Source organism: Rattus rattus, chromosome 8, assembly GCF_011064425.1.
Source record: "Rattus rattus isolate New Zealand chromosome 8, Rrattus_CSIRO_v1, whole genome shotgun sequence".
NCBI lineage: Eukaryota > Metazoa > Chordata > Mammalia > Rodentia > Muridae > Rattus > Rattus rattus.
Window position 1 is genome coordinate 3,569,776 of NC_046161.1, and position 27,965 is coordinate 3,597,740.

Consider the following 27,965-nt stretch of genomic DNA (forward strand, 5'->3'; position numbering starts at 1 on the left):
GAACACTATCCTACTGACTCTTGGGCATTTCCTTAAGGGCTGGCTGTCCATTTTCATCTTCTGAAGACTTTTTCTCTATTTCTGTTTAAATTGGCAGAAAACACGCTAATATTAACTGTCTGTGGTTTTGCCTGGGCTCTTTATTGTTCTTGAATGGGAGAATAAATTACTGAAATATGAAAGCTATTTGATAATAAGCATTGAAGTTGAGAAGTAGTGATGTCTATTCTTTTTTATTAAAGTATTTCTTCTGCAGAGATCTTATGCTGTAATGAGATTCATATTATAATCACGCTCCTTAGGGAGCTGAGAGAGGACGACTGTCTACAGTAGTACCCACGTAGATCAAATAAATCAATCTGAAGGATGTGTGGCACAGTGGTTTTGGTGAGTTCCAGGTCCTCCTGGGATACATAGTGAGTTCTAAGCTTCCTGGGCTACAGTGTAAGGCCCTAGGCATTGGGCCCTGATACTGGCCCTATGCACAGTATCTGCTTTGGTTATTGTAGGGATTAAATGAGATAGTGTCTTTTAAACTTGACTGGGAGTGATGCCTCAAAACATAGTCCTAATTATGCCCATAGTCCCTAGTCTTAACAACTGAAGTGGCTGCATTCCAACAGAGCCAGGTACAGGTACATGTAAGAAATTCACATAGGTCTCCACAACCATCTACAGGTTATGCCAGATGTTAAAATCCCAGCTTAGGGCTCAATCATCTACATTGTCTCAAAGACTTCAAGCTTGGTTCTTAAACATTTCTGTAGCTGAGAACTCATCAGCCTATAACCATTTTGTGAACAGAACTTTTCTCTCCTTACAGAGATAAATATATTACTTTGCTATTATTATTACCTGAAAAACTCAGCATAGCTGTTTTCCCTACAAATGAAGAAAACATTTTTGCCCAGCGAAGTGAAAAATATACTAGCGGCCGCTTCTTCCCACTATATCCATAAAAATGCTGAGGCTGTTTATTTTGCCAGATGCGTTTTGATATGCCCCACTGAAACTAGAGATGCCCTAATTTTCCATTTCCCTCAGGTTCTGCCACAAACCACACGTATGGAAAAAAAAAATACCACGTAAGCATGTTTACCTTCGACTCACTAGGAAGTGAACACCCCCCCCACCCCAAGTGGTGACTCATCACTATTGCTCTATAAAATAGAGGATGCTTGCCCTGGGAAGGAGAGACTCCAGGCACTGCTGGGCACCATGCATTCAGCTATTCTGGCCACCTTCTTCTTGTTGAGCTGGACTCACTGTTGGTCCCTGCCCCTTCCCTATGGTGATGATGATGATGATGACTTGTCTGAGGAAGATCTTGAGTTTGCAGAGGTACAGTATTCTCCAAGCATGGCATTGTAGTGTATTTCTTACATCTCCATTCTCTTAAAAGCTGGTTGTTCTGGTCTTTTTTCTAGCACTACTTGAAATCATACTACCATCCTGTGACTCTTGCGGGAATCCTGAAGAAGTCTACAGTGACCTCTACAGTTGATAGACTCCGAGAAATGCAGTCTTTCTTTGGCTTAGATGTGACTGGCAAACTTGATGATCCTACCTTAGACATCATGAGGAAACCAAGATGTGGAGTGCCTGATGTGGGTGAATACAATGTTTTCCCTCGAACACTCAAATGGTCCCAAACAAACTTAACTTACAGGTAAAGTAGAGGTGCTACCCCTCACACACGTTACTCTTTTCTTTTACGTCTTACATTAAGTAGGCCTGGAGTAGCTAATTGGAGGTTCAGTTCAGGATTAGCTTTAATACAAAGTTAAGAAACACAGAAGTAAGTTATATTTAATATATGATTGTATTTTCTACAAAATTAAAAGTTTATATTGCACTTAATATTTCTAAATGAGTTCTATAAGTCAACATTAAACATTAAAAACAAATAAATTAGTTTTATAAGATCTATTATCTCAATGCTAACCCCAACATTATTTTTTTGTAAGTGTCTCAAGGTATTTCTCGTAGAAATGAAATCACAAGCTAGGAAGGAAATTCTAAAAAATATGCTGGATTTATGATGATGTTCCTGAAGATGGAGGATTTCACTCTTTCCTTAAACCATGTAGTGCCAGCTTGTCTAGATCTATATTTTGGCATGAAAACAAGGTTATATTGTATATTTTAAATTTAAGGTGCCATGGAGCTCACTTATTTGGCAGTACTTAAATATTTGACAAAACTGTTAAATTTAATTCTTTTAAAGCTTCTGTTATATCTAATAGAAACTTTAAAGCAACCATTTTGACTTGAAAAGCCATATTCTAAGAAAGTGTGTTTTTTGTTTTATGTTGTTGTTTATGTTATTGTTGTTTGTTTTTTATTTATTTAATGTATGAGTACTCTGCTGCATATACATTCACCTGCCTGAAGCGGGGATCAGATCTCCCAATAGATGGTTGTGAGCCACCATGTGGTTGCTGGGAAATGAACTCAGGACCTCTGGAAGAGCAGCCAGTACTCTTAACCACTGAGCCATCTCTCCAGCCCCTGAGAAAGTATGTTTTAAAAATAATTTTAACCTTTCAAAATTTAACTGACTCTTTCTTTGTTGAATAGAATTGTGAACTACACCCCTGATATGTCCCATTCTGAAGTGGAGAAGGCCTTCAGAAAAGCCTTCAAGGTCTGGTCTGATGTGACACCTCTGAATTTTACCAGGATCCATGATGGCACTGCTGATATCATGATATCTTTTGGAACTAAAGGTAAGAATGTGGAGTCATTTTGACACATGCTCATATATTAATCCTTCCTTGGTTTTATTTTTTTATTCCTTTCACCAGTCATTTATCAGTTTTGAAGCATTTGACAAAACTGCCATGCCCTTGTCAAGCCAGGCACAGTATATATAATGGAATTCTAACTCTTGCTCTCTGCGTAGAACATGGTGACTTCTACCCATTTGATGGGCCTTCTGGTCTTCTGGCACATGCTTTTCCTCCTGGACCAAACCTTGGCGGGGACGCCCATTTTGATGATGATGAAACCTGGACAAGCAGCTCCAAAGGTAATCTTCCTTGAGAAAATTAGCTCACGTGTTACTGAACGCAGTCTCACTGACACAGAAAGCACACAAGTAAATTGTGTTTAGCATTTGATTATGTTTTCTAAAGTAACAAAAAGAATATTTTGCACTAATGGACTCCCCACCAAGCTTTTTTTAAACAAATCATTAAATATGAATAAATTATATGACGTTTCTTGTCATGTCTTCAAGGATATTCTCTATTCTCTTTGGAGTGGGGGCAAATGTCTTCTCTGTTAGGCATGGTTCTGTCTCTTTCTTTTGATTACAGTTTTGCTGGTTAAAGAAGTATAGTTTTTTATAAACATATGGCTAAACACTATCATGGCTGGTTCTGTGGTCCATATTGGATGTTAACTGAAATAGATATTTTTCTTGGTTGACATATTAATGGCATAGATTTAGCTAAACTTCTATTCCTCATTGGGCATATTACTTGTCTCAGACTTTCCTACAGCACTCACTTATAAACACTGCTTTGCGAAAGCCAGGAGATGTCTTACTCTAAATAGATGAGTGCAAGCAGCATTGTATGTAAGTGAAAAGAAGTGTTCAATAAATCCATTCAGAAGTTAGACCTGTGACTCTGGGGCTACCACTCTCAGCGACTTCTCTTTAGAAGCTCAAAATACCTGACATGTTGACTTACCCAAAAAAGCCTCAGATTATCCAAAGTAGGTTTAACTTTGAAGCAAGAGAGATTCTGAGTTGGAGCAACTAAGAACAATCTTCATAGAAGTTGGTTTTTATTTTTTACTTAAATAAAATGGAAGCCATGGTGATTTACAGCTGTATTCCCAGTACTCAGGGGCTGAAGATAGATAACAAATTTGGGTCCAGCCTGAGTTGTACTGGGAGACTCTCTCAAAAAAATTAATAGAGTAAGTAAACAATGAATGAATGGGTTCCTGCTCATGTGAGAGTAAAATTGGCCCATTTGTAATGAATACCATCTCTCCAATGTTTTTAATCTATCTCTGGAGGGGAAGGAGATGATTTCCATATTCATTCTTTTAGTATCTCAGAGGGAAGTAGGTTTCCTGAGAAGAGCAGTCAGTATTGTTAAGGAAAGTCACAGTAAATCCCAGATTCAGACTCTTATGTGAATCACAGGTTCCAAATGTTTAGTTGAAATAATTGAAAATATGTACAGGGAAAAAAATCTGAGTTAAATTTTCAGGTGAAGGTTAAGAATGGTTAAGTGACTAATTACTATTCGCTGCAATAATTATTCATCCCCATCATGTGACCTTTGATTGCCCTATAACATGCAAGTCAGTCCATTTTTTTTTTTACATACTTGCTCAGATAACAAAGTATATTAAATGAGCAAATAAAACACTGGCTTTCTCCTATCTGTCTTGAGTTTTCCCTTTCTGTGGTGCTGGAGATTGGGCCTTTGTGAATATAGGCAAGTGTTCTACTACTAAGATATACTCCAAGAATTTTCCATTCACCATGCTCTCATACAGTCTAAAAGTTGGTAGAAAAAGTTATTAGAGGAAAAATGGAAATATAGTGGCATGTTCATTACTCCTCTGAATAATGTTCTAAGCTAAGCCTAGAGCTATGTGGGACCTTATGTGACCCCCATACAACTGATTCTGAATCATTTCTGTCCTCTTCCTTAACCTGGCTAGAGAAGACAGAAAAATCTGAACTTCTACTGTTTTCTTTACTAATTATCTGGGAGCAATCTATTGACACTGCTGTAGGTAATTGATTCTTCATGCAGGGAGCTATAGAGCCTATAAGTAAGGACTACTACTTTGATTCAGCACTTCGACTCTTCCTTTAAGCCACTGAACACTAAGTAAAGAGTGAGTAAGATGGTGAGTTAGGAAGATACGGAGTTTCCTTCATTCTCGCCCCACTGGAGGGTCTTTCTTTCTCACTGTTTCTTGTTTTCTCACAGGCTACAACTTATTTATTGTTGCTGCCCATGAACTTGGCCACTCCCTAGGTCTGGACCACTCCAAGGACCCTGGAGCCCTGATGTTTCCCATCTATACCTACACTGGCAAAAGCCATTTCATGCTGCCAGATGATGATGTTCAAGGAATCCAGTCTCTCTATGGTAATGCTTAATCTGCCAGCTGTAAACTAATGAACACAGATGCATTGGCTTAACAGATGTGCTTGTTCTTTCTACGCTAATCCATTTATCTAATCCGTTCATCATGTCTTCAAACCATGAGCAAGAATCCGTCTTTCTGAATCAAACTGCTTGTCTAGGTAGAAAACAGTTCATTTCTGTTTGCAAACCACACTTCCTTGTATTTGCACTCTTATTCCAATTTAACTTATGAAGCCACTGAACTTGAGTTTAAGGAGAGCACAGCAGCAGAGCCAATGTTGAAGATGAGGATATAAACAACTCTTATAAATTCTGACATTGTTCCACCATTGCAGTTTGCTGCCGGAGGGACCTCTTGTGGGTCTTTGGTGGTTTTTAATCAACATCTGCAATGAGGAATTTCCTCTGTTTTCTTCCATTTTCCCAATAATATTTACAAAACATTTAAACATCAATCCAAACATTTATTCCTGGGCTCTGTGTCATAAATAGAACTGCAGCCACTGCTGACAGCCAGCAGTACAAATGCTCCTGGAGAATTAGCTCAGAAAACTTGTTCACGCTACCCTAGTCCACTCTTCCACTTCTGGATTTAAGCAGATTTTTATATCTGCTGTGGCTAAAGGCAAAATGTGATGGTGGCAAAGGAACATCTCAAGTTCATTTTGTAATTCTTAATTCCACCGGGTTTTGACCAAGGTGTTGTAGACAGAACTATGTAAGGGGAAAGCAGTATGGGATTACTGCTCAACACATGTGAGCTGTGGAAAAGTTATAAACATGTGACAGGTCACAGCCACTTTGTTACTGAGATGAGCTGCAGTGTGGCAAACTGGTAAAGCAAAATCAGGTGACATCTACAGTTGTTGAAACAGTCAGAAGGAGCCGAGATGAAGAATCCGTGTGGTGACGCACCTGGAGAACTGGACGTAGAGAAGGCACACAGTAGGCTGTGACTGTGTGGTAGAAATGGTTTCAGGGTTTGTTTACCTTTGATTTTTGTCATCAGCTTCGAATAATGTTCATTTATAGTTCAGAAGAACTCTGAAGAGGTCCACAGCAGTGAAAACAGAAGGGTAGCACCCTGCTAGCCTGTGGCATCCTACAGAAAAGAAACAGGCCTGCTGGATATTAGAATATGAGCTTAAGAACTACTGCCCTTCCTGGAAAGAGCCCTGTCCTGCTCTTCCCTGAAGGAGCAGACCCATTTGTGGCTCAGGACACTTGGAAAGTTCTCACATCTGCTTTGTCACTGCAGGTCCAGGAGATGAAGACCCCAACCCTAAGCACCCCAAAACACCAGAGAAGTGTGACCCAGCCCTATCCCTTGATGCCATTACTAGTCTCCGAGGAGAAACCATGATCTTTAAAGACAGGTATTTTTAAGATTCCTTTTTCAAAACTGCATAAAATGTGCTAAAATTCTGTCTGCAAAGGACCAAAGCACCTGTAAAACTTCCCAAGGGTAACACAGAAAGAGTAGACCCAAGGATATTTTACTTACATATTTTGGATCAAATAACTGGCAGAAAAATCTTAGGATAAAGGAAAAATAGAAATCTAATATGATCGGAAACCATGAAAACTATTGAAAGCAATTGCTGCATTAGAAAATTTACCAATAGCTTTCAAGATGGAGGGACTGATTCAAATGCCTATGCTGAAATTTTCAAAGAGGGAGTGATTTATGATAGAAACTATAGGTAATGAAAAGTGAAACATTAACCTCGAATTTGTGGCATCTTGCTTGTGTGTTGATCTCTTCACACACATGTTTCCCTGTGTGTCCTGATTGCACCTCCAGTACCACTGTGATGACTCTGAGTACCTGCTCTAAGGTGTTTGTTCTTGCCTCAGTTTGCATGGTTCTTGAAATCATGGAAGATCCATTCCTAGAACCCAATAGTGAATGTCAAAGTTGCTTGCCACTCTAAATATTTACAAAGTTGAATAAAGCATGGTTTCGGCCCAAAGTTTCGAGCCTACCTAAGGCTCGGTGACATTTCAAATGAGAAGACTGCTGCTACAGATGCTACAACTTATTCTTTTCCCTTTTGTGGGTGCCAGGCATAGTTGTAGCAGCTTATCTGCATTGATGTGAACATTGGTCATCAGCAGGATAGAATTACCTCACTGAATTTGACAAACTGTTTTCCCATCTGCTTTAGATTCTTCTGGCGTCTGCACCCTCAGCAGGTTGAGCCGGAACTGTTTTTGACCAAGTCCTTTTGGCCAGAACTTCCCAACCATGTGGATGCTGCATACGAGCATCCATCCCGTGACCTCATGTTCATCTTCAGAGGTAAGGCTGCCATTAGGGAGGCTTTCCAAATGGTCAATGTGATGTAATTGGGGGATAAACTTGACAGTGCCAGAAACTTAGTAACATGACCATTACCAAAATAATATCTAAATTAAAAAAGCAGTATAACACAGAAAAGCCATAAAGCACTGTACCCGTTCTACCAAGTGTTCTTAGTTTGGTATGTAGATGGTCTATATCACGGGATGGAAGCATGACTCAGTGTCTCGCACATTGAGCCCCTGGATTTAATCCTCAGCAATACAAAGGAAAGGGGGAAAGGTCATTGTCATCATGCCTATTCTTTGCTCTGTCACATTCATTTCTGGTTTTTCTTTTAATCATTCTTAAAAAAAATAGCATGCCACAGAAACACAGTGTGCATTTTGAAAATGTGAGGAAAAAATTCTCCTTTCTATTAATAAGCTCATTTCTTGATCTACTTTTCTAGTCCTTCATCACATTTATATACATTTGAGGCAGAACTATATACTGGATATACTTTTATTTTCTGTCTCTTTCTTTTATTCTCCAGCTAGGCTGACTATCCCATGATTTCTTAGGGTTCTTTTGTTCATATACCTGACCCTAAGAGCTGGAGCGCTAAGTGCCTGGCTTCTGACCTATATACTCAGAATCGCATTTCCACAGCAAACACAAGCCATCTCTCCAACCCCTACTCTATAATCATGGGTGGGAGTAGGGGATAAAATGCTACTCTGGGTTAATTACCACAATGTCTCACATAACATTCTGCTAATGGCATTGCTATTGTTCGACTCTTATATTTGAATGAAGTTGATTTCCAAAGAAAAAAGAGTAAATTTTTTAACTGATATAAAACTTGAATTTTGAATCTAATTCACTGATCCTAGTTAGTCTTTATTTAGAAATTTTAATGAATTTTTCGTCTAGTTTCAATAAATTGACAAACTGGTTGTGATGTTTGGCTGGCTATATTGATAAACAGGAACTCCTGGCCTTAAATCCTATCTTTGTTGGAAGGATGCTCCTTTTTCTTTGTTTCAGACACATAGAGATCATCAGCATTGAGTAAATTACTTCTTACGCAGTTTTCCATTTCAGTAAATGCTTATGTGCCCAGGCCTTGACATATGCTCCTTGATAATGCAAACCTCTCTTTCACTGATTCTAGGGAGAAAATTCTGGGCCCTGAATGGCTATGACATTATGGAGGGTTATCCCAGAAAAATATCTGACCTGGGATTTCCAAAAGAGGTGAAAAGGCTCAGTGCTGCGGTTCACTTTGAGGACACGGGGAAGACCCTCTTCTTCTCAGGGAACCACGTGTGGAGGTGAGGCATCCCTCTCCCAGCCATGTGTATGGGGATGAGTCGGCACCTGCAGCTCCCGCTGCTCTCAACCATTTCTCCTACTTTGTTTCCAGTCACAGGGGAGGTTTTATTGATATGTTTATAGTTGGAAGTTAGCACACAAAGCCCTGGGTTTCACTTATTCTGTATGTGACATTGTCTTTTGTTCATCTATTCCTGCCTGCCTTCTGCTCCCCTCCCGTACCCTCATGTTTTATTTTGGATGTACACCATTCCTGTTCTATGTCAGCTCCTCCAGGGACTGCCACATGAGCTCCCGAAAACACATCTTATGCACACACACATCTCACGCACATATACACTATCCATAACATTTATTTTCTCCCACTAATCATTCTTCCCTCTCTTCATAAGTCAAAGTCATCTTTCAACTTTGGCAATTTTGTTCCTTCTAACCATTTGCCCAACTTCTTGTTCTTGTTATCCCCTCTCCTGTATGTTTGATAAATACAATTTTCTTTTCCTTATTAAATAGTTATGATGATGCTAACCAGACTATGGACAAAGACTATCCCCGCCTCATAGAGGAAGAATTCCCTGGAATTGGCGACAAAGTAGATGCTGTCTATGAGAAAAATGGTAAGTAGTTACACTGCACTGGTTTTGCAAAAGGGCTTCTGGGCCCCTCAGAAACTTCACATATAAAGAATTTTAATACAGAATTCAGTGGCTTATATATGCATGGTCACTAAGGTATTAATTGTTTCCGTGTGTTTACTTAGATAGCAAACAAAATAACCTGATTAGAATCAATGAGAATTTTATTTAATTACTGCCAAGTGTGTGAACAACAGATGTTGAACCTAAAGATGGCCTTAAATTATAGTAAAGGGGCCAAGAGGCAAGGGGTTATGTCAAAATTCAAGTTAGGGCTGGAGTGAGGAGCAATTTATAAAGATTCATAATCATCATAGCTGTACAGTTATTTTTGCTTCAATTGTGACAATGGGAATGATCTCTGAATATCAATGTTCAAAACTAGAACTTGTAGCAAGACAATTAATTCCAGTGCATAATTTATGTAATCTGTGAGAATATATATTTTAAAAATACCTCTAATTAAAGTATAATTACATAATTCCCCCTGCTTTTTTTGTCCTCCCTCAACCCCTCTCATGTCCCCTCCTCATAAGATTGCTGGGTTCTTTTTCTTGATTTTTTTATTGTCATATATCCTTTAAACTACAAGTAATGCATTAAAACTCTGGTAGCCTTTTAACAAATAAAGATTGAGAGGTATAAATTTAATGAAGAAACAGCCTAGCATGTGTGAGGGAGGCCCTAGTGGAACACTGGTGAATGCCAGACACAACAGTAACAAACTGTATATTTAGCAAAGGACCATCACAGATTAGATCTCTAATCTTAGCTGGAGTAAATCCTAACATTTTTAAGGTTTGAGATTTTTCTTTTGTTCTCTCTCTTCCTAGGCTATATCTACTTTTTCAATGGGCCCATACAGTTTGAATACAGTATCTGGAGTAATCGCATTGTGAGAGTCATGCCAACGAATTCCTTATTGTGGTGTTAAACATCGTTCAAAATTGTTATTTATCTCCCAGAGAGTATTTGGGTTACTCTTAGGTGTATGCGGTGCGGAGTGGAGATATCAGGGGAGAGCTTAGTTCTGTGAACAAGCTTCAGTAAGTTATCTTTGAGCATGCAGTATCTACATGACTATGCGTGGCTGGAACCACATTGAAGAATTGTAAAGTACTGAAATTGAGAGCCCCAAGGATCACCTGATTCTTGGGTGCTACGGAGAAACAAAATTGATAATAACCCACAGCAAACATGGGGTTTATCTGCTGAAGAGTGATCATAACTATTAATATATTTATTAAAAAACCTAACAGGCATAAAATAAATTATATTTATATAACTGAATTGTCTTTACAAAAAAGCATAAACTTACAAGCACGAAAATTGTGGGGAGTTCATCTATGGAGAACCACAAATGAACACAGATAAAGGGAAATTCCTGTAAAACACACATTAACAGAGACCTTTCCAAGGCAAGATTTCAGCTTTTCACTGTGAATATTCAGATTTAAACCTATTTTCTCACAAACACTAAGAAGATGTCAGGCACTAAAAGAAGGGGATAACCACTGTTCTGAGGACAGTGTGGCTGGCTTTACATTTGGCTTAATTTTTATGTTGGGTCATTACTCGAGACTGTGCACACTGATAGAGGACACAGAGATGGAGAAATTCTCTTTTTATTAAATATTTTAGGTGTTTAAAAGCCACAATGTGGAAAATCAAAATTGTTATAAGATACCTAAGCAATAGCATAGTTTTTCATAAATTATTTGACTATTTGCAAATAAAACAAGTGTTTCAACCCTGTTTACCTACCCACTTATTTTAATGACCCATAGATTCTTTTCTAGTGGCTTGTGTGACAGGAGCTAAGGCAGACATAGTATGTAGATCTGTTAAGACACAGACAGCAAGAATAAAGACTGTGCCAACTGGACAGTCACCCTTTTGAGACCACCCTTTCATGCTCCTCCATGTTCATTAGCCCCTTCCCTGCTTTCCTTAGTGACTGACACTTGGCGCTTACTGATGTGTGAACAACTATTTTGTCAAGAGATGGTGTTTATTAAACTGGGACAAGGAAAAAGAAGTGTGTTTTTTAATAATGTGTTACACTGTACTTATGTTGTTTCTAATAAAAACAAGTGTTTTCAGCAGATATTGCTATTTTGTGTATTTGATTTTTTTGTCATAATTTCAAATTTTCTTAAAACAAAAAATTATCTAAATTTCTTATGAAATGTAGTCTCTGTGCTCCTTCTCTCTCTCTTTCTTTCCTTCTACATTTAAATATTAGAACTACTTGTACCAGGCAATGTTAATATAAATTCTGCCAGAGTTTGGTGGATATGTGTTACTGTATAGGTTAATCTGGTTAATTGCCCTACAGCAGCTGCATGGGTTCCTTGTTAGCCACCACAATGCTCTGGATTCTCGAATAAAAGACACATACACCCATCCTTATATTTAATATGCCTTTATCAGCTCAATTGCTAGGCCACTGCCAAACTTCCACATTGCTAACGCCTCCCCTTCAATACTCCTGAATTATTACATACAAGGCTCACACCCAGTCCTTCTGATAGCTGCTATTACAAACTGTTTAGGATGATTAAGTAATGCAAGTTAAGGGGTAGATAGTAAACTCATGGCTATATTGCATTCTGATTTCATTATAATAAAGTACTTTCAATAGTATTCAAATAGAAATAGCTAAGAGTAGTCAAGATTGAACAGTCTTTGAAAGCATCAGAAATTCGCAGAATATGACATTTAAAGTCATTTCATTATTAATTAAAATTTTAACTAAGAGACATGTCTGCTCCTGACAGTACCTTCTTCATGGTTCAAGTAAGATATTGAACATCATAACCTCCATATGAAACTGCTCCAGCTGTGGCAAGAATTGCCCTAACTCATCTACAGACAAAAGATACTGTCCAGGAAAGGACATACAATGCAGTATAGTTGACAGCTCAGCTCTGCCAAGACAGAGTAAGCTGATACTTCATAGTTCCTGCTTTACTTAAGGTTTGTCAGATGGTTCTGGGACAGAGGCTGAACATAGGTGCTCCAACGTTTTGAGGAATGGGGGTTTGTCCAGGTAGTCAGCTTCTCTATAAATTGGTCAAATTTTGGAAGCTATGTTTTTATGCTTCCTATATATTCAGGTAATATTTAATTCATTCTCAGGTCTTTGACAGGGTTGAAGACTAGTTATAGTCTCATAATCAAACTTAAGTTGTTTAGCACTAAGGTAGATTATCTAGATTTGAAAGGATGGTTTTCAAATGGTAATGCAAGTTAAAATCAAAGCATAGTTCAGACATAGGATTGTAGAACTCTTTAAGTTAGGATAGAGGTTAGAGTAATATGCCTACATTGACAAAATTGATGAACTGGATGTTATTAGTGTATATCATAACTTATATTTTATATAAATGTTCATTGTCTGCCTGAGAGAAAAGGATGAAATCCTTTTCAATGGATGAAAAGGGAAATTTTGTAGATTTGAATTAAATAGTGCAATCATAAGTTCCCAAAACTGCACAAGAATTCCTCATGTAAGATGTTTAGAGTTCCTGCCACCAGCTTGTTCTGATTAGCAAATAAAGTTGCTGGCAGCCAATAGTTGGACAGGGAGACAGAGGTGGGACTTCAGGATTCACAGGCAAGGACTGAGGAAGATGGAGAACCACCATGCTGGGGAAGAAAAAAGATCGGGCCTGAGAAGTACAGGACACAGAGACAGCCAACATATGGGTTAGGGATCATGACCCATAAGGATTGCAGAGTAGGGTAAGCAGGATGGAATATAGGTTTTAGTAAATAATTCAGGAATATTGGAGGAGAGAGTGTGTTAGCAGCATGGAGGTTTGGGGGTGGCCCCTCCATTCAGCTGCTTAGGGCATATTAAATATAAGGCTGTATTTGCGTGTCTTTCATTTGAGAACCCAGAGCACTGGGGTGGATAGCAAGAAACTCACAATGTTGCTGCTGGGGGATTAGAGTGGGTTATTCAACTTCAGCTACAAGTCTGGCACTGATGAGCCCTTCCTTTGGGTTCAGCTTCCCCCAGACAGCTCCTGAACATTGCTTAGCATCCTCCCTATGAGAGTACCTGCTAATAAGGAATAGGCTGGAGTCAGGATGCTCAATGTCCACACATACTCTGACTTGAGATTTTCATGTGCCTTTGTGTCATTAAATCTGTGTGGACCTTGCTTTCCTCATCTGTAAAGGAGCGAATTGACAGCTCGAGTAAACTGGAGGAATGTGGAGGACATGGAGAACAGTTAGAGACAGGCAAAGGACTCCAGAAAATCCATAGGTTATTGACATCATCTTAGGGGTGTGTGTGTGTGTGTGTGTGTGTGTGTGTGTGTGTGTGTGTGTGTGTGTGTGTGTGTACCTTATGGTACACGTGTGGTGATCAGGGGATAACTTTTGGGAGCCAAGTCTCTCCTTCCATTGTAGGTTCCAGGGACTGAACCCATCAAGCTTGCACAGAAAGCTCTTCTACTCACAGAATCATCCCACTAGCTCAGGAATTCTATAGATTTAGAAAGTTTAGGCCCTTTCACTTTCCAAGATTCACACATTTCTAAATATTTAATAAGTATCTGTTAAACACTATTCACTAAGGAAAGAAATCTGATTCGTTCCTAAAGTGTTTCTACTGCTACCAAGATAAAACTGAGATAAAACTGAATTCAGTAGTCTCCCTTTAGGAGAGCAATGATGACTGAGTAGCTGGAAAACACTGCTCATCTCTCCCCTAGTTTTGCCATCAGTATGCTCTTCACTTCTGACAGCTCACCGAGACGCCTGGTTCCTAAGGTTTGCTATTGTAACAAAGCACAACAGAGTGCCTGTCACCAGAAACTTACATAGAAGCGCAGGGGGAAATGAGGGTAAAACCTTGCTACTTTCTTGGATTCCTCTTCTCTTTGAAGAGACTCACACTGATGAGATAGAGTGCACTGTGACTGTGACAAGCCTCAGGCAACCATGGCACATATGGAGGCATTGAGTGGCCCAGGAAGTGGATAAAGAAGGCACAGCATGAACAAAGTACCTGAGGCAGTAATGTCCAAATGAGCAGAGATTCAGGATAAACAGACTGGAGTCAGCTGCAAATTGGTCTCTGGAAGCCCAAAAGTGCATTAAAGGAGTGTTTAAAAGATGATTTTGGCTAATTGGGAATTCTTTCTCCTATCTTTCAAGTAAATCACAATGCCAGATATAGATGAGTGGGATCCCTTTACCTCTCGCTTTCCCTTTTATAAGAAGAAACCAATATAGTCCATTCAACACAGCAGCATGTGATATCTTGTCCTTGGTAATTGAGTCAGTAAATGGACACCCTGATTTGGGTTGTGTGACAGTTAGTAGGTAATCATCAGCCATTCCTTTGCGACATAGAACGTACCTGTGTGGGAACACTGAGGATGTCCTTCTCAGGTGAAGTCCCCCTCCAGTCTGCTGAGTCTCACAGTTCCTCAGGAAGGGTCACTGCAGTTCCACCACCCTCAAAAAAATTGAGTGTGGGTGTCCACATGAGCAATTTCTGCTTTCATTTCTGCTCCCCCGACTCCCAGCTTGTCCCAGGGTGATGCTTACCTTCAGGACAGATCTTTACATGCAGTACCCTTGATATTTGTCCTAATGTTCCAGAAATAACATCAAAGATATCCTCAGAATTATACTTTATTGCCATTTTAGTTGTTTCTCAATCCAGTCAAGTTGAAAGCCAAGCTTATTCTAGGAGAGCTTTCATATTAAGTTAAAAATAGTATCAATGGGCTGAGGAGATTGCTCAGTGGACAAATCACTTGCTGTGCAAGGGAATATCAAAGTGTGGAATCTCATGTAGATGTTGGGTGGGTGTGGCAGCCTCCTGTAATTCTAATTTGGAAAGGAAAGGTAGGAGATCCCCAGGGCACCTAAGTGAAACAAAGAGCTCCACATACAACTGAGAGCTCCTGCCTCAGTGAATACAGTGGGAAGTGACTGGAGAAGACACTTCATATGAGCCTTAGGCCTCCATACACTTTCACACAAACATGGGCATCAGAACACAGAGAAGCCTGTTCACAGGAAGAAAATAGCTTCCCTTTAAGGATCCATCCCATGGCTGCTGGATTCACAGCACCACCAGGGGGCACCAGAAAGGCCTTTTAAAAAATTCTGAAGAACTTGGCCCAACCGTTGACCAAGTACTCCTGACTTTATGGTACTGACATTCTATGAGGTTCAGAAGCTTTTATGAGTTGAATAACAGTTTTCCCCCTAGGTTTCTTAGTCTGTACTCGCCTCTGTCACTTATGTCAAAGTCAGGATGGCGTGTCATATAAGGCCACCAAAGTGAGTGGCATGAGTGCCTTTACAGCTGGGACTTGTAAGTCATCACTGACTTGTATTTGATCTAACCAGTGGGTTACACAGTGAGACCAGACCAGATGGCTCTTGCAGCAAGGGGACAGAAGAACCAAGTGACCAGTCATGATAATAAACCTTGTTTTCCAAAGAAAGAAAGGAAATGAGAAATTTGGGATAGGAAGAGGACATTCAATGTCAACAAGGTTTTTCCCCACATGACTTAGTCTTCCTGATGTGGAGGGCCTGGCGTTCTGAAATGTATACCTTTGATTTACAAATGCTTACTTGGTTAGCAATTGCACCTATCAATGACCTCTGAAGAGTCAGTTTCCTGAGCTTATAGCCTGTATGTAGCCAACTTGGTAACTTTCTCATAATGTCTTCCTTGGCCTAAATCATCAAATTTATCCCTCAAAATTATATGCTTTTGCTCATTTGCGTGTTTGTTTTGGACATGTTCTCATTTAGTAGACCAGGCTACTCTGTCTGTAGACTATGCTAGCTTTGAATTTAGAGATCACTGTCTCTGTGTTTCAAGTGCTTGGATTAAAGATGTGCACCATTCTGCCCAGCCAAAATAGATTCTTTAAGAAACAATATTTATTTTCTATGTATAAGCTGAATAGGCCAAATTCCAGTGCATACATGCTTTTCCTATTCCTACATGTCCCTGTCCACTTGCAAAATGTATTCTATTTCCCCGTCCCAGGAATATCAATGCATTCCCTGCCTATCTCTTGAGTCCTCTTTGTTACTTAGCCTCTCTGGACCTGTAGATTGCATCATGATTTTACCAAAGAGTCAATCTGCATTTATATGTGAGTACACATCATGTTTGGATCTGGGTTAATCACTCAGGATTTTTTTTCCTAGTTCCATCCATTGTCTGAAAATTTCATGATGTCATTGTTTTTAGCTGAGTAATATACTATTGTGTAAACATACCACATTTTCATTATCAATTCTTCAGTTGAGAGGCACTTAGGTTGTTCCCAGTTTCTGACTGTTATATATAAAAGCTACTAAGGATGTTGAATATTTAAGTGTTTCTCAGCCATTTGAGATGATTCTATTGAGAATAGGCTCTGCTAATTACGGTCAAAGTCTACCATTGTCCAGATAGCCTTCTTAGTTCAGCAGAAATGAGGGACTTCTTTCTTTGATCTTTTCTGAGGATCCCAAAACACCTATACATTCTGCTTGCAAAATGTCACGTAGCCTCTGTGAGATTACAGGTTCAGCTTCCTTTCTGCAGATAAGAACTTGTCCAGCAAGCACCTGAGTGAGATTCCTGGAATGCCTCCCGAGGCAAATGAGGCATCCACAGAGCTTTAAAACTCTACCTACTCACCTTCCTGCCTTCCTACTCACCAAGGTCCATATATACCCCTGGTTCTCCCCAAATAAAGTATATACATTCAAACCCACCCAGAATAAAGGGATACATACAAGATAAGATCATCTCAGAGAACTGTTTCATTGAAGATTGTTGAAGAAGGCCTTTGCTTAACAGAACTGCAACACTAAGATTCTTGGAGAAGGACTTCTTCCCCACACTCTCACCCCCCAGCACTCACTTCCAGGATCCTGTAAAACCTCACGTGTTCTGAACTCTGCTTCATTCTTCCAGTCAAGTGCAAAGCCACATCTGGACACAGTGAGAGGGAAGCAGTGGATAACATGGAACTAGAGCTGGCCCGCAAAATGCATACCACAATTCTCTGTTCATATCTATAAACTATTTATAATTGAGTAATTTGGTTTGCTGATGTCTAGTTTTTTGAGTTCTTTATCTATTTTGTATACCAGTCCTCTGTCAAATGTGGAGTTAGTGAAAATCTTTTCCATTCTGCAGGTTGTCCTATTGACTTGCAAAAGCTTTTCAATTTCATGAGGTCCAACTGATTGTTTTTCTTAGTGCTTATGCTATCAGTGTTCAGGAAGTTGTCTCCTGTGCCAATATGTTCAAGGGTATTCCCCACTTTATCTTCTTTTTTTAAAAAAAATGTATTTTATTTCTTTTTTATTGGGTAATTTTTATTTACATTTCAAATGTTATCCCTTTTCCCATCCTCCCCTTCCCCTGCTTATGTGAGGGTGTTCCCCTACCTACCCACCCACCTCTTCCCGCCTTGCCGCCTTGACATTCTCCTATACTGGAGCATCGAACCTTGGCAGGACCAAGGGCTTCTCCTCCCATTGATGCCCACCAAGGCCATTCTCTGCTACATATGCATCGAGTCATGGGTCTGTCCATGTGTACTCTATGGATGGTGCTTTTGTCCCTGGGAGGTCTGGTTGGTTGGTATTATTGTTCTTGTGGGGTTGCAAACTCCTTCAGTGCCTTCAATCCTTTCTCTAACTTCTCCATTGGGGACCCCATTCTCAGGTTAATGATTGGCTGTGAGCATCTGCCTCTGTATTTGTCAAGCTTTAGCAGAGACTCTCAGGAGACAGCTATATCAGACTCCTGTCAACATGCACTTCCTGGCAGCAGCAATATTGTCTGAATTTGGTGGTTGTATGTATATGAGCTGGATCCCCAGATGGGACAGTCTCCGGATGACCTTTCCTTCGGTCTCTGCTCCAAACTTTGTCTCTATATTTCCTCCTGTGAATATTTTTGTTCCCCCTTTTAAGAAGGAGTGAAACATCCTCACTTTGGACGTCCCTCTTTTCTGTGGATTGTATCCGAGATTTTGGGCTAATAGCCACTTATCAGTGAGTGCATACCATGTGTGGGTTTTTTTGTTTGTTTGTTTTGTTGGGGTATTTTTTTGGTTTTTTGTTTGTTTGTTTTTGTGGTTGCCTTACCTCACTCAGGAAGATGTTTTCTACTTCCATCCATTTGCCTATGAATTTCATGAAGTCATTGTTTTTAATAGCTGAGTAGTACTCCATTGTGTAAATGTACCACATTTTCTGTATCCATTCATCTGTTGATGAACATCTGGTTTTTTTCCAGCTTCTAGCTATTATAAATAAGGCTGCTATGAACATAGTGGAGCATGTGTCTTTGTTATATGTTGGAGCATCTTTTGGGTATATACCCAGGAGTGGTATAGCTGGGTCCTCAGGTGGTACTATGTCCAGTTTTCTTATTTTATTTTTTTTTTTCGGAGCTGGGGACCGAACCCAGGGCCTTGAGCTCGCTAGGCAAGCGCTCTACCGCTGAGCTAAATCCCCAAGCCCTTCTATGTCCAGTTTTCTATGGAACTGCCAGACTGATTTCCAGAATGGTTGTATCAGTTGGCAATCCCACCAACAATGGAGGAGGGTTCTTCTTTCTCCATATCTTCACCAGAATCTGTTGTCACCTGAGTTTTTTATATTAGCCATTCTGACTGGTGTGAGGTAGACTCTCAGGGTTGTTTTGGTTTGCATTTCCCTGATGACTATGGATGTGGAACATTTCTTTAGGTACTTCTCAGCCATTTAATATTCCTCAGTTGTAAATTCTTTGTTCAGCACTGTATCCCATTTTTAATAGGGTTATTTGGCTCTCTGGAGTCTAACTTCTTGAGTTCTTTGTATATATTGGATATTAACCCTCTATCAGATGTAGGATTGGTAAATATCTTTTCCCAATCTGTTTGTTGCCATTTTGTCCTAATGACAATGTCCTTTGCCTTACAGAAACTTTGCAATTTTATGAAGTCCCATTTGTCAATTCTTCGTCTTAGGACATAAGCCTTTGGTGTTCTGTTCAGGAAATTTTCCCTAGTGCCCATGTGTTTGAGGCTCTTCCTCACTTTTTCTTCTATTAGTTTGAGTGTATCTGGTTTTATCCTCTACTAAAAGGATAAACAGGCTGAGAAATAAAAAAAAAAGAAAAGATCTCCAATGCTCATGCGTTGGCAGGATTAATATAGTAAAAATGGCCATCTTACCAAAAGGAATCTACAGATTCAGTACAATCCTCGTCAAAATTCTAACTCAATTCTTCATAGAGTTAGAAAGTGCAATTTGCAAATTCATTTGGAATAACAAAAATCCCAGGATAGTGAAAACTATTCTCTACAAATAAAGAACTTCTGGGGAATCACCATCCCTGACTTCAAGCTGTATTACAGAGCAATCATGATAAAAACCTGTACAGTATTGGTACAGAGACAGGCAGGTAGATCAATGGAGTAAAATTAAAGACCCAGAAATAGACGCACATACCCATGGTCATTTGATCATTGACAAATGAGCTAAAACCACTCAGTGGAAAAAAGATTGCATTTTCAACAAATGGTGCTTGTTCAACTGGCAGGCCACATGTAGAAGAATGCAAATTGATCCATTCTTATAGCCCTGTATAAAAACTCTTTATATATTCTTTGTGAATCTCACATCATGCACTGCAACCCATTCATCTTCCCATCCCTTTGTATCCACCCCTCTGCTTTTGCAACCCCTGTAAAGAAAATATATATTAAAAAAATTTTTAAAATGATCTCATCATGGAAGCAGTAAAGGGTCCCAGTATGTCACACAGTATGCCCTTTTGTATATACATCTTTCTTTTTTTTTTAGCTTTAAGTTTTATTGAATTTCAGCCTCAGAATTGATAACAAGGTTTCAGTGTTACTGTTTCTAGCCAATGTTTTCAGATACTTCACATGATGTCTGAAAGTAACTTTTAAGACATACCAGTTTTATACATGTTAAAATCTTGGTAATTTCTCCATTTTTTCTCAATGTCAAGAGTTAAAAGTTCAAATATTGAAAATTTATGATATTTGTATGGTGGTCACCACAATATAGAAAGGAAAAAAATTATATAATCCTAAACTGTTTAAATTTTCCTTAACATTTCCTATAGTGATAGACTATGAATTTCAACCATAGAAATTTCTCATTAAAATGTTCAAGTATTTCCTATTTAAGCATATCTGAAGTTCTAAAACATTTTGACTTAAATTAATTTGTACTGAGCTACTTAAAAAATAATTGTGGCACTTTTAGTAATACTTAATTCTACTGCATATCTTAAGTACCCCAGGTATAGCCTAATCAATAGCAGGTTACTAGAGAGAATAAAAAGTGTGGCTTTATGTAGAAGAGTACAGATCGATCCATGCTTATCACCCTGTACAAAGCTTAAGTCCAAGTGGATCAAGGACCTCCACATCAAACCAGATACACTCGAACTATAGAAGAAAAAGTGGGAAAGCATGTCGAACACATGGGCACTGGAGAAAATTTCCTGAACAAAACACCAATGGCTTATGCTCTAAGATCAAGAATGGACAAATGAGATCTCATAAAACTGCAAAGCTTCTGTAAGGCAAAGGACACTGTTGTTAGGACAAAACGGCAACCAACAGATTGGGAAAAGATCTTTACCAATCCCACAACTGATAGAGGGCTTATATCCAAAATATACAAAGAACTCACAAAGTTAGACAGCAGGGAGAAAAATAACCCTATTAAAAAATGGGGTTCACAAAAGATGCCCCAACATATAAAAAAGACACGTGCTCCACTATGTTCATCGCAGCCTTATTTATAATAGCCAGAAGCTGGAAAAAACCCAGATACCCTTCAACAGAGGAATGGATACAGAAAATGTGGTACATCTACACAATGGAATATTACTCAGCTATCAAAAAAACAACGACTTTATGAAATTAAGAGGCAAATGGATGGAACTGGAAAATATCATCCTGAGTGAGGTAACCCAATCACAGAAAAAACACACATGGTATGCACTCATTGATAAGTGGCTATTAGCCCAAATGCTTGAATTACCCTAGATGCCTAGAACAAATGAAATTCAAGATACATGATCAAAATGTGAATGCTTCACTCCTTCTTTAAAAGGGGAACAAGAATACCCTTGGCAGGGAATAGAGAGGCAAAGATTAAAACAGACACAGAAGGAACACCCATTCAGAGCCTGCCCCACATGTGGCCCATACATATACAGCCACCAAACTAGATAAGATGGATGAAACAAAGCAGTGCAGGCCGACAGGAACCGGATGTAGATCTCTCCTGAGAGACACAGCCAGAATACAGCAAATACATAGGCGAATGCCAGCAGCAAACCACTGAACTGAGAACGGGACCCCTGTTGAAGGAATCAGAGAAAGAACTGGAAGAGCTTGAAGGAGCTCGAGACCCCTTATGAACAACAATGCCAACCAACCAGAGTTTCAGGGACTAAGCCACTACCTAAAGACTATACATGGACTGACCCTGGACTCTGACCTCATAGGTAGCAATGAATAGCCTAGTAAGAGCACCAGTGGAAGGGGAAGCCCTTGGTCCTGCTAAGACTGAACCCCCAGTGAACGTGATTGTTGGGGGAGGGCGGCAATGGGGGGAGGATGGGGAGGGGAACACCCATAAAGAAGGGGAGGGGGAGGGATTAGGGGGATGTTTGCCCGGAAACTGGGAAAGGGAATAACACTCGAAATGTAAATAAGAAATACTCAAGTTAATAAAAAAAATGGGGTTCAGAGGTAAACAAAGAATTCACAGCTGGGGAATGCCGAATGGCTGAGAAGCACCTAATGAAATGTTCAACATCTTTAGTCATAAGGGAAATGCAAATCAAAACAACCCTGAGATTTCACCTCATACCAGTAAGAATGGCTAAGATCAAAAACTCAGGTGACAGCAGATGCTGGTGAGGATGCGGAGAAAGAGGAACACTCCTCCATTTTTGGTGGGATTGCAGACTGGTACAACCATTCTGGAAATCATTCTGGAGGTTCCTCAGAAAATTGGATATTGAACTACCTGAGGACCCAGCTATACCTCTCTTGGGCATATACCCAAAAGATGCCCCAACATATAACAAAGACACATGCTCCACTATGGTCATAGCTGCCTTATTTATAATAGCCAGAAGATGGAAAGAACCCCAATGCCCTTCAACAGAGGAATGAATACAGAAAATGTGGTACATCTACACAATGGAATACTACTCAGCTATCAAGAACAGTGACTTTATGAAATTCATAGGCAAATGGATGGAACTGGAAAATATCATCCTGAGTGAGGTACCCCAATCACAGAAAAACACACATGGTATGCACTCATTGATAAGTGGCTATTAGCCCAAATGCTCGAATTACTCTAGATGCACAGAACACATGAAACTCAAGACGGATGATCAAAATGTGAATGCTTCACTTCTTCTTTAATAGGGGAACAAGAATAAACTTAGGAGGGGACGGGGAGGCAAAGTTTAGAACGGAGGCAGAAGGAACACCCATTCAGAGCCTGCCCCACATGTGGCCCATACATATACAGCCACCCAATTAGATAAGATGGATGAAGCAAAGAAATGCAGGCCGACAGGAACCAGATGTAGATCTCTCCTGAGAGACACAGCCAGAATACAGCAAATACATAGGCGAATGCCAGCAGCAAACCACTGAACTGAGAACAGGACCCCATTGAAGGAATCTTAGAAAGGACTAAAAGAGCTTGAAGGGGCTCGAGACCCCATATGAACAACAATGCCAACCAACCAGAGCTTCCAGGGACTAAGCCACTACCCAAAGACTATACATGGACTGACCCTGGACTCCAACTGCATAGGCAGCAATGAATATCCTAGTAAGGGCACCATTGGTAAGGGGAAACCCTTGGTCCTGCCAAGACAGAACCCCCAGTGAACGTGACTGTTGGGGGGGGGCGGTAATGGGGGGAGGATGGGGAGGGGAACACCCATCTAGAAGGGGAGGTGGAGGGGTTAGGGGGATGTTGGCCTGGATACCGGGAAAGGGAATAACATTTGACATGCAAATAAGAAATACCCCAATTTAATAAAGATGAAAAAAGATAAAGAAAAAAAGCAAAAGAAAAACTGTTGGGTCGTTTGGTGAAGGAAAAGTATGATACAGACTTTTATGTTCTTGATAAATATCTATTGACTGTAAGACCTTTCTATGCCATGCCTGACCCAAGAAATCCAACTCTTACGATATGTTCATGAGAGGAGAAGAAATATTGTCTGGAGCACAAAGAATACATGATCCTCAGTTGCTTACAGAGAGAGCTTTACACCATGGAATTGATGTGGAGAAAATAAAAGCTTACATGCTGGTGGAGGCATTGGGTTGGAAAGGGTGACAATGCTGTTTATAGGATTGCATAATGTATGTCAGACCTCAATGTTCCCTCGTGACCCGAAGCGACTCACGCCTTAAAGCCACACTTTTTTTTTCTCCATCTTTATTAAATTGTGTATTTCTTATTTACACTTCATTTGTTATTACATTTCCAGTTTCCAGACCAACATCCCGTAACCCTTCTAGATGGGTGTTCCCTCCCCATCCTCCCCACCCTCCCCCAACAATCTAGTTCACTGGGGGTTCAGTCTTAGCAGGACCCAGGGCTTCCTTCCACTGGTGATCTTACTAGGATATTCATTGCCTATGAGGTCAGAGTCCAGGGTCAGTCCATGTATAGTCTTTAGGTAGTGGCTTAGTCCCTGGAAGCTCTGGTTGGTTGGCATTGTTGTTCATATGGTCTCGAGCCCCTTCAAGCCCTTTCGGTCCTTTCTAAGACACCTTCAATGGGGGTCCTGTTCTCAGTTCAGTGGTTTGCAGCTGGCATTCGTCCATGTATTTGCTGTATTCTGGCTGTGTCTCTCAGGAGAGATCTACATCCGGTTCCTGTCAGCCTGTACTTCTTTGTTTCATTCATCTAATCTAGTTTGGTGGCTGTATATGTATGGGCCACATGTGGGGCAGCCAACAGTTTTTCATGTGGTGTACTGAGATCTTCCACATCATCCATTTCAACTGCAGCTTGTCTAAGCAGAGCAAAGCCTCACAATACTCCAGTCTTAAAGTTGGCTCCAAAAATTTGAATGGCTCACATGGGAACTGTTTACTTACAGTTTGAATTTCAGTCTGAAACCTTTCTTGGAGTTCTTTGAATATTTGCAGCAAAGTGTCAGCAATCTCTTCTACAATTTTATGGTAATGATAATTAAAGGCCATTTCAATATTCAAACCAATAAATTCAGTCAGATATCTATGGGTATTGGAGTCTTCAACTCTCAAAACTGGCCCAATGCGGAAAACCTTCTCAAAATCAGCACAAATGCACATCTGCTTATATAGTTGTGGAGACTGAGCGAGGTAGGCATTATTTTTAAAATAGGACACAGTAAAAACATTGGCTCCTCCTTCACTGGCAGCTGAAATAATTTTAGGAGTTTGGATTTCCACAAAACCTTTGTTAATTAATGTTTCTCGGAAGAGACGGCAGATGCCGGACTGGAGACGGAAGATGGCCTGACTAGTTGATGTCCTAAGGTCAATGACGCTGTTGTCTAATCTTGTATCTTGGTTAATGGTAGCTCTTCCGTCCTCTTCCCCTTCCACTTCAGGCTAAATGCTATCATCCAGCTGCAAGGCAGGCGAGGTTCAGCCAAGCTAATCACGTAAATCTTCGGGACGTGCAACTCAACATCCTGCTATGTACAGCTTCCAATATTCTGATTTACTTTTCTCACAATGCCTTCTATGTCAACAATACTTTCTTTGTTGATGTTGGCAGAAAATGTCATCATCTGCTTGCTTGCATGGTCTCCCACCGCCGCAAGAGCCTGGACATTAAACTGCTGCTGCCTCAGGACTAAGAAGCACCGCTTGCCATTTGCTCTGCTTTTATGGACTCTTGCACGGACCCAAACAACCTCATCAGCTTTTGGTACTGTCAGGTCCTAAACGCGAACCAACGCTGTATCTGGTTTTTCTTGTGATTGTATCATAGAGGATATCCCATATCTCTCTTTAGCATAATCTTTCGCTGTGTCCACCATCTCCCGCGGCTTCGCCTGACCCTTACGGCTGGCGTTGGCGCTGGGCATCAGGACACTGGATTGAGGGAGTGGATACCGCCTTCCCTCACAGGCTTCCCTGTAGGACAAGCTAAAAGGCATCTCCCTCCCGCAGCTTGGCCCTCCCAGTCCTTGTTTCAAGCCCCCAGACTCCTTGTATCTACTTCTTTATTTGCAAATATTCATTGCAACGAGTCTGGTTTGAGGCCTCTAGCTTCTTCTCCACCATCAACACTGGATCCTCACCAGGGTTCCTCTCAGATGTCCTGTTGTTGCTCTGGGTCATGGAGATTGTGCAGCTCTGGAACTGTAGGACTGGCTTCTTCATGTGCTCCGGCAGTTTAAAATGTGACAGACATTGGAGTGGGCCACCTCAGACTCCTTGATCTGGGCTTGAGTGGTAGCTGAGTTGCTCAGCCCTCCAGCTCTGTCACACCTATACCACCACGGCAAATTTTCTAATGCTGACCCAACTAGCTCACTCTATGCCTCAGTTTGCAAGGGGCAGAGTCAGCTGGCTCACCTCTGCCCTCACCATCAATACCAGGTCTGTTGTCCAACCCAGATGAGATGCAGGGCCTGTTCTTCTGAGTGCTGCAGGGCCAGCTCTCTACAGCCCTTGGATATCAACATGGTCCCTGATGGCAGCCCAGACCAGGGATATGGCCTTTGGTGGTAATATGAACTACAGGCATAAAAGCGTACCACTGCTGCTGTGTGGGCATAGACCCAGACAAGGTCTTCAGGGGCAGCATAGGCTGGGATTTCACCATGACCTCAGGTGGCAGACAGGCTATCAAAGTCAGGTTTTTCCTCTCCATCCTCCCATCTCCAGTTCTGCCTCTCTTTATAGTGCTCAAACCTTTGTGCTTCTCCCCCTCCCTCCCTCTCTCCTCTCTCTCTCTCTCTCTCTCTCTCTCTCTCTCTCTCTCTCTCTCTCCTATTTCCTATTTCCCTATCTCCAAAACATATTTGTACTCATAGGGGCTTCTGTTGCAGACACACCTAGAACACACCTAGAGGGCCACTGCTGATTTTGTTAATTTGGATATTTTTCTCTGCCTTTTAGTTAGTTTTCACAAGGGGTTGTCTATCTTGTTGATTTTCTTTCTTTTTTTAACCTTAATCTCCCTTCCTTCTATCCTTCTGTCCTTCCTTTCTCCCCAGAAAAAGGGAGGGGGGGTTGTCTTTGTTAGGATTTGTACTGCTGTGAACAGACATCATGACCAAGGCAACTCTTACAAAGGACAATATTTAATTGGGGCTGCCTCACAGGTTCAGAGGTTCAGTCCATTAGCATCAAGACAGGAGCATAGCAGCATCCGGGCAGGCATGGCATGGGAGGAGCTGTGAGTTCTGCACCTTGATCTGACTACAGCCAGGTGAAAACTGACTCTTCCACATCTGGCAGAGCTCCAAAGCCCACTCCCACAGTGACACACTTCCTCCAAGGCCACACTTGCTAACAGTACCACTCCCTGTGGGTCAAGCATATTCAGACTACATTCCACTCCCTGGCTCCCGTGGGCTTGTTGACACACATGAGTCTCCAGCTTCCTTCATCCCTGCTGGCCGCTGTTGGCGGACCTGGCATTCAACAGTGACAAGCTTCATTCTCTTGGGTTGGTCCCACTCCCTGTTAGCAGCTTTGCTCCTCAGGTGTCCCATGGCTCTGGCATCTCTAGCATCTGGAGTCGCCAAGGCAACTTTAACTTTTCCAATGTCTGGGATCCATACATGGTCTTCTGGGCTCCTCAAAAGGGGTCACTTCTCCAGCTCTGCCCTCTGTAGCACTTTAGGTTCCACTGCTGCTGTTGTTCTTGGTGATCATCGCGCTGTACTGGCTTCTCCAATTTGCTGGAGTTTTCCTCTAAAACTAGGTTTCACCAACAGTCTCTCATGGTGCGAAGCCTCAACTTTTTTGCATGACCCCTTCGGTCCTGGGCCATCAACTGCAACTGAGGCTGCATCTTCACCAATAGCCTTCCATGGCTTCTCACAGTGCCCAACCTCAGCTGCTCTCCATGACATCTTCATGCCTTCAAAACCAGTACCGCTTGGGTAATTTTTACACATTACCAAATCAGCTGTAGTACAAGGTACTTGGTTATCTCTGGAACATGGCTTGTGTTCTCAGAAAATATTTCCCAGAAGATTTCACCTCAGTGATGTTGCTCTTTTTTTAATCACCACTAATTTCTAAGCTCCAGCTAACAAGCATCAATTTCCCAGTAGTCCTTTCTATTCTTTTCCCTAAAGCCAGAGCCACATGGCCAAAGCTACTAAATTCTGCTGCATGCGGGAGCTAGAACATGCCTGTGTTCTTTTTTTTTTAATAACTTTATTTTTCTTGGATATTTTATATAATTTACATTTCAAATGGTATCCCCTTTCTGCCCTCTCCCACACCCCCTCCACCTGCTTCTATGAGGATACTCCCATTCCCACCCACCCACTCC

At 40.8% G+C, this 27,965-nt stretch overlaps 1 protein-coding gene and 1 pseudogene across 1 annotated transcript; one reads left to right on the top strand and one right to left on the bottom strand.

Moving 5' to 3' along the window:
• The first annotated feature begins 1,214 nt into the window (after positions 1 to 1,214).
• Positions 1,215 to 11,487, top strand: Mmp13 (matrix metallopeptidase 13). Its single transcript, XM_032910157.1, has 10 exons — positions 1,215 to 1,341; positions 1,428 to 1,669; positions 2,581 to 2,729; positions 2,906 to 3,031; positions 4,965 to 5,126; positions 6,385 to 6,502; positions 7,295 to 7,428; positions 8,585 to 8,744; positions 9,259 to 9,362; positions 10,214 to 11,487. The coding sequence occupies exons 1-10, from the start codon at positions 1,219 to 1,221 to the stop codon at positions 10,312 to 10,314; spliced, it is 1,419 nt and encodes a 472-aa protein (XP_032766048.1). The 5' UTR covers positions 1,215 to 1,218; the 3' UTR covers positions 10,315 to 11,487.
• A 12,497-nt stretch (positions 11,488 to 23,984) lies between these two features.
• On the bottom strand, positions 23,985 to 25,536 carry LOC116907238 (annotated as a pseudogene).
• Between the last annotated feature and the right edge of the window lie 2,429 nt (positions 25,537 to 27,965).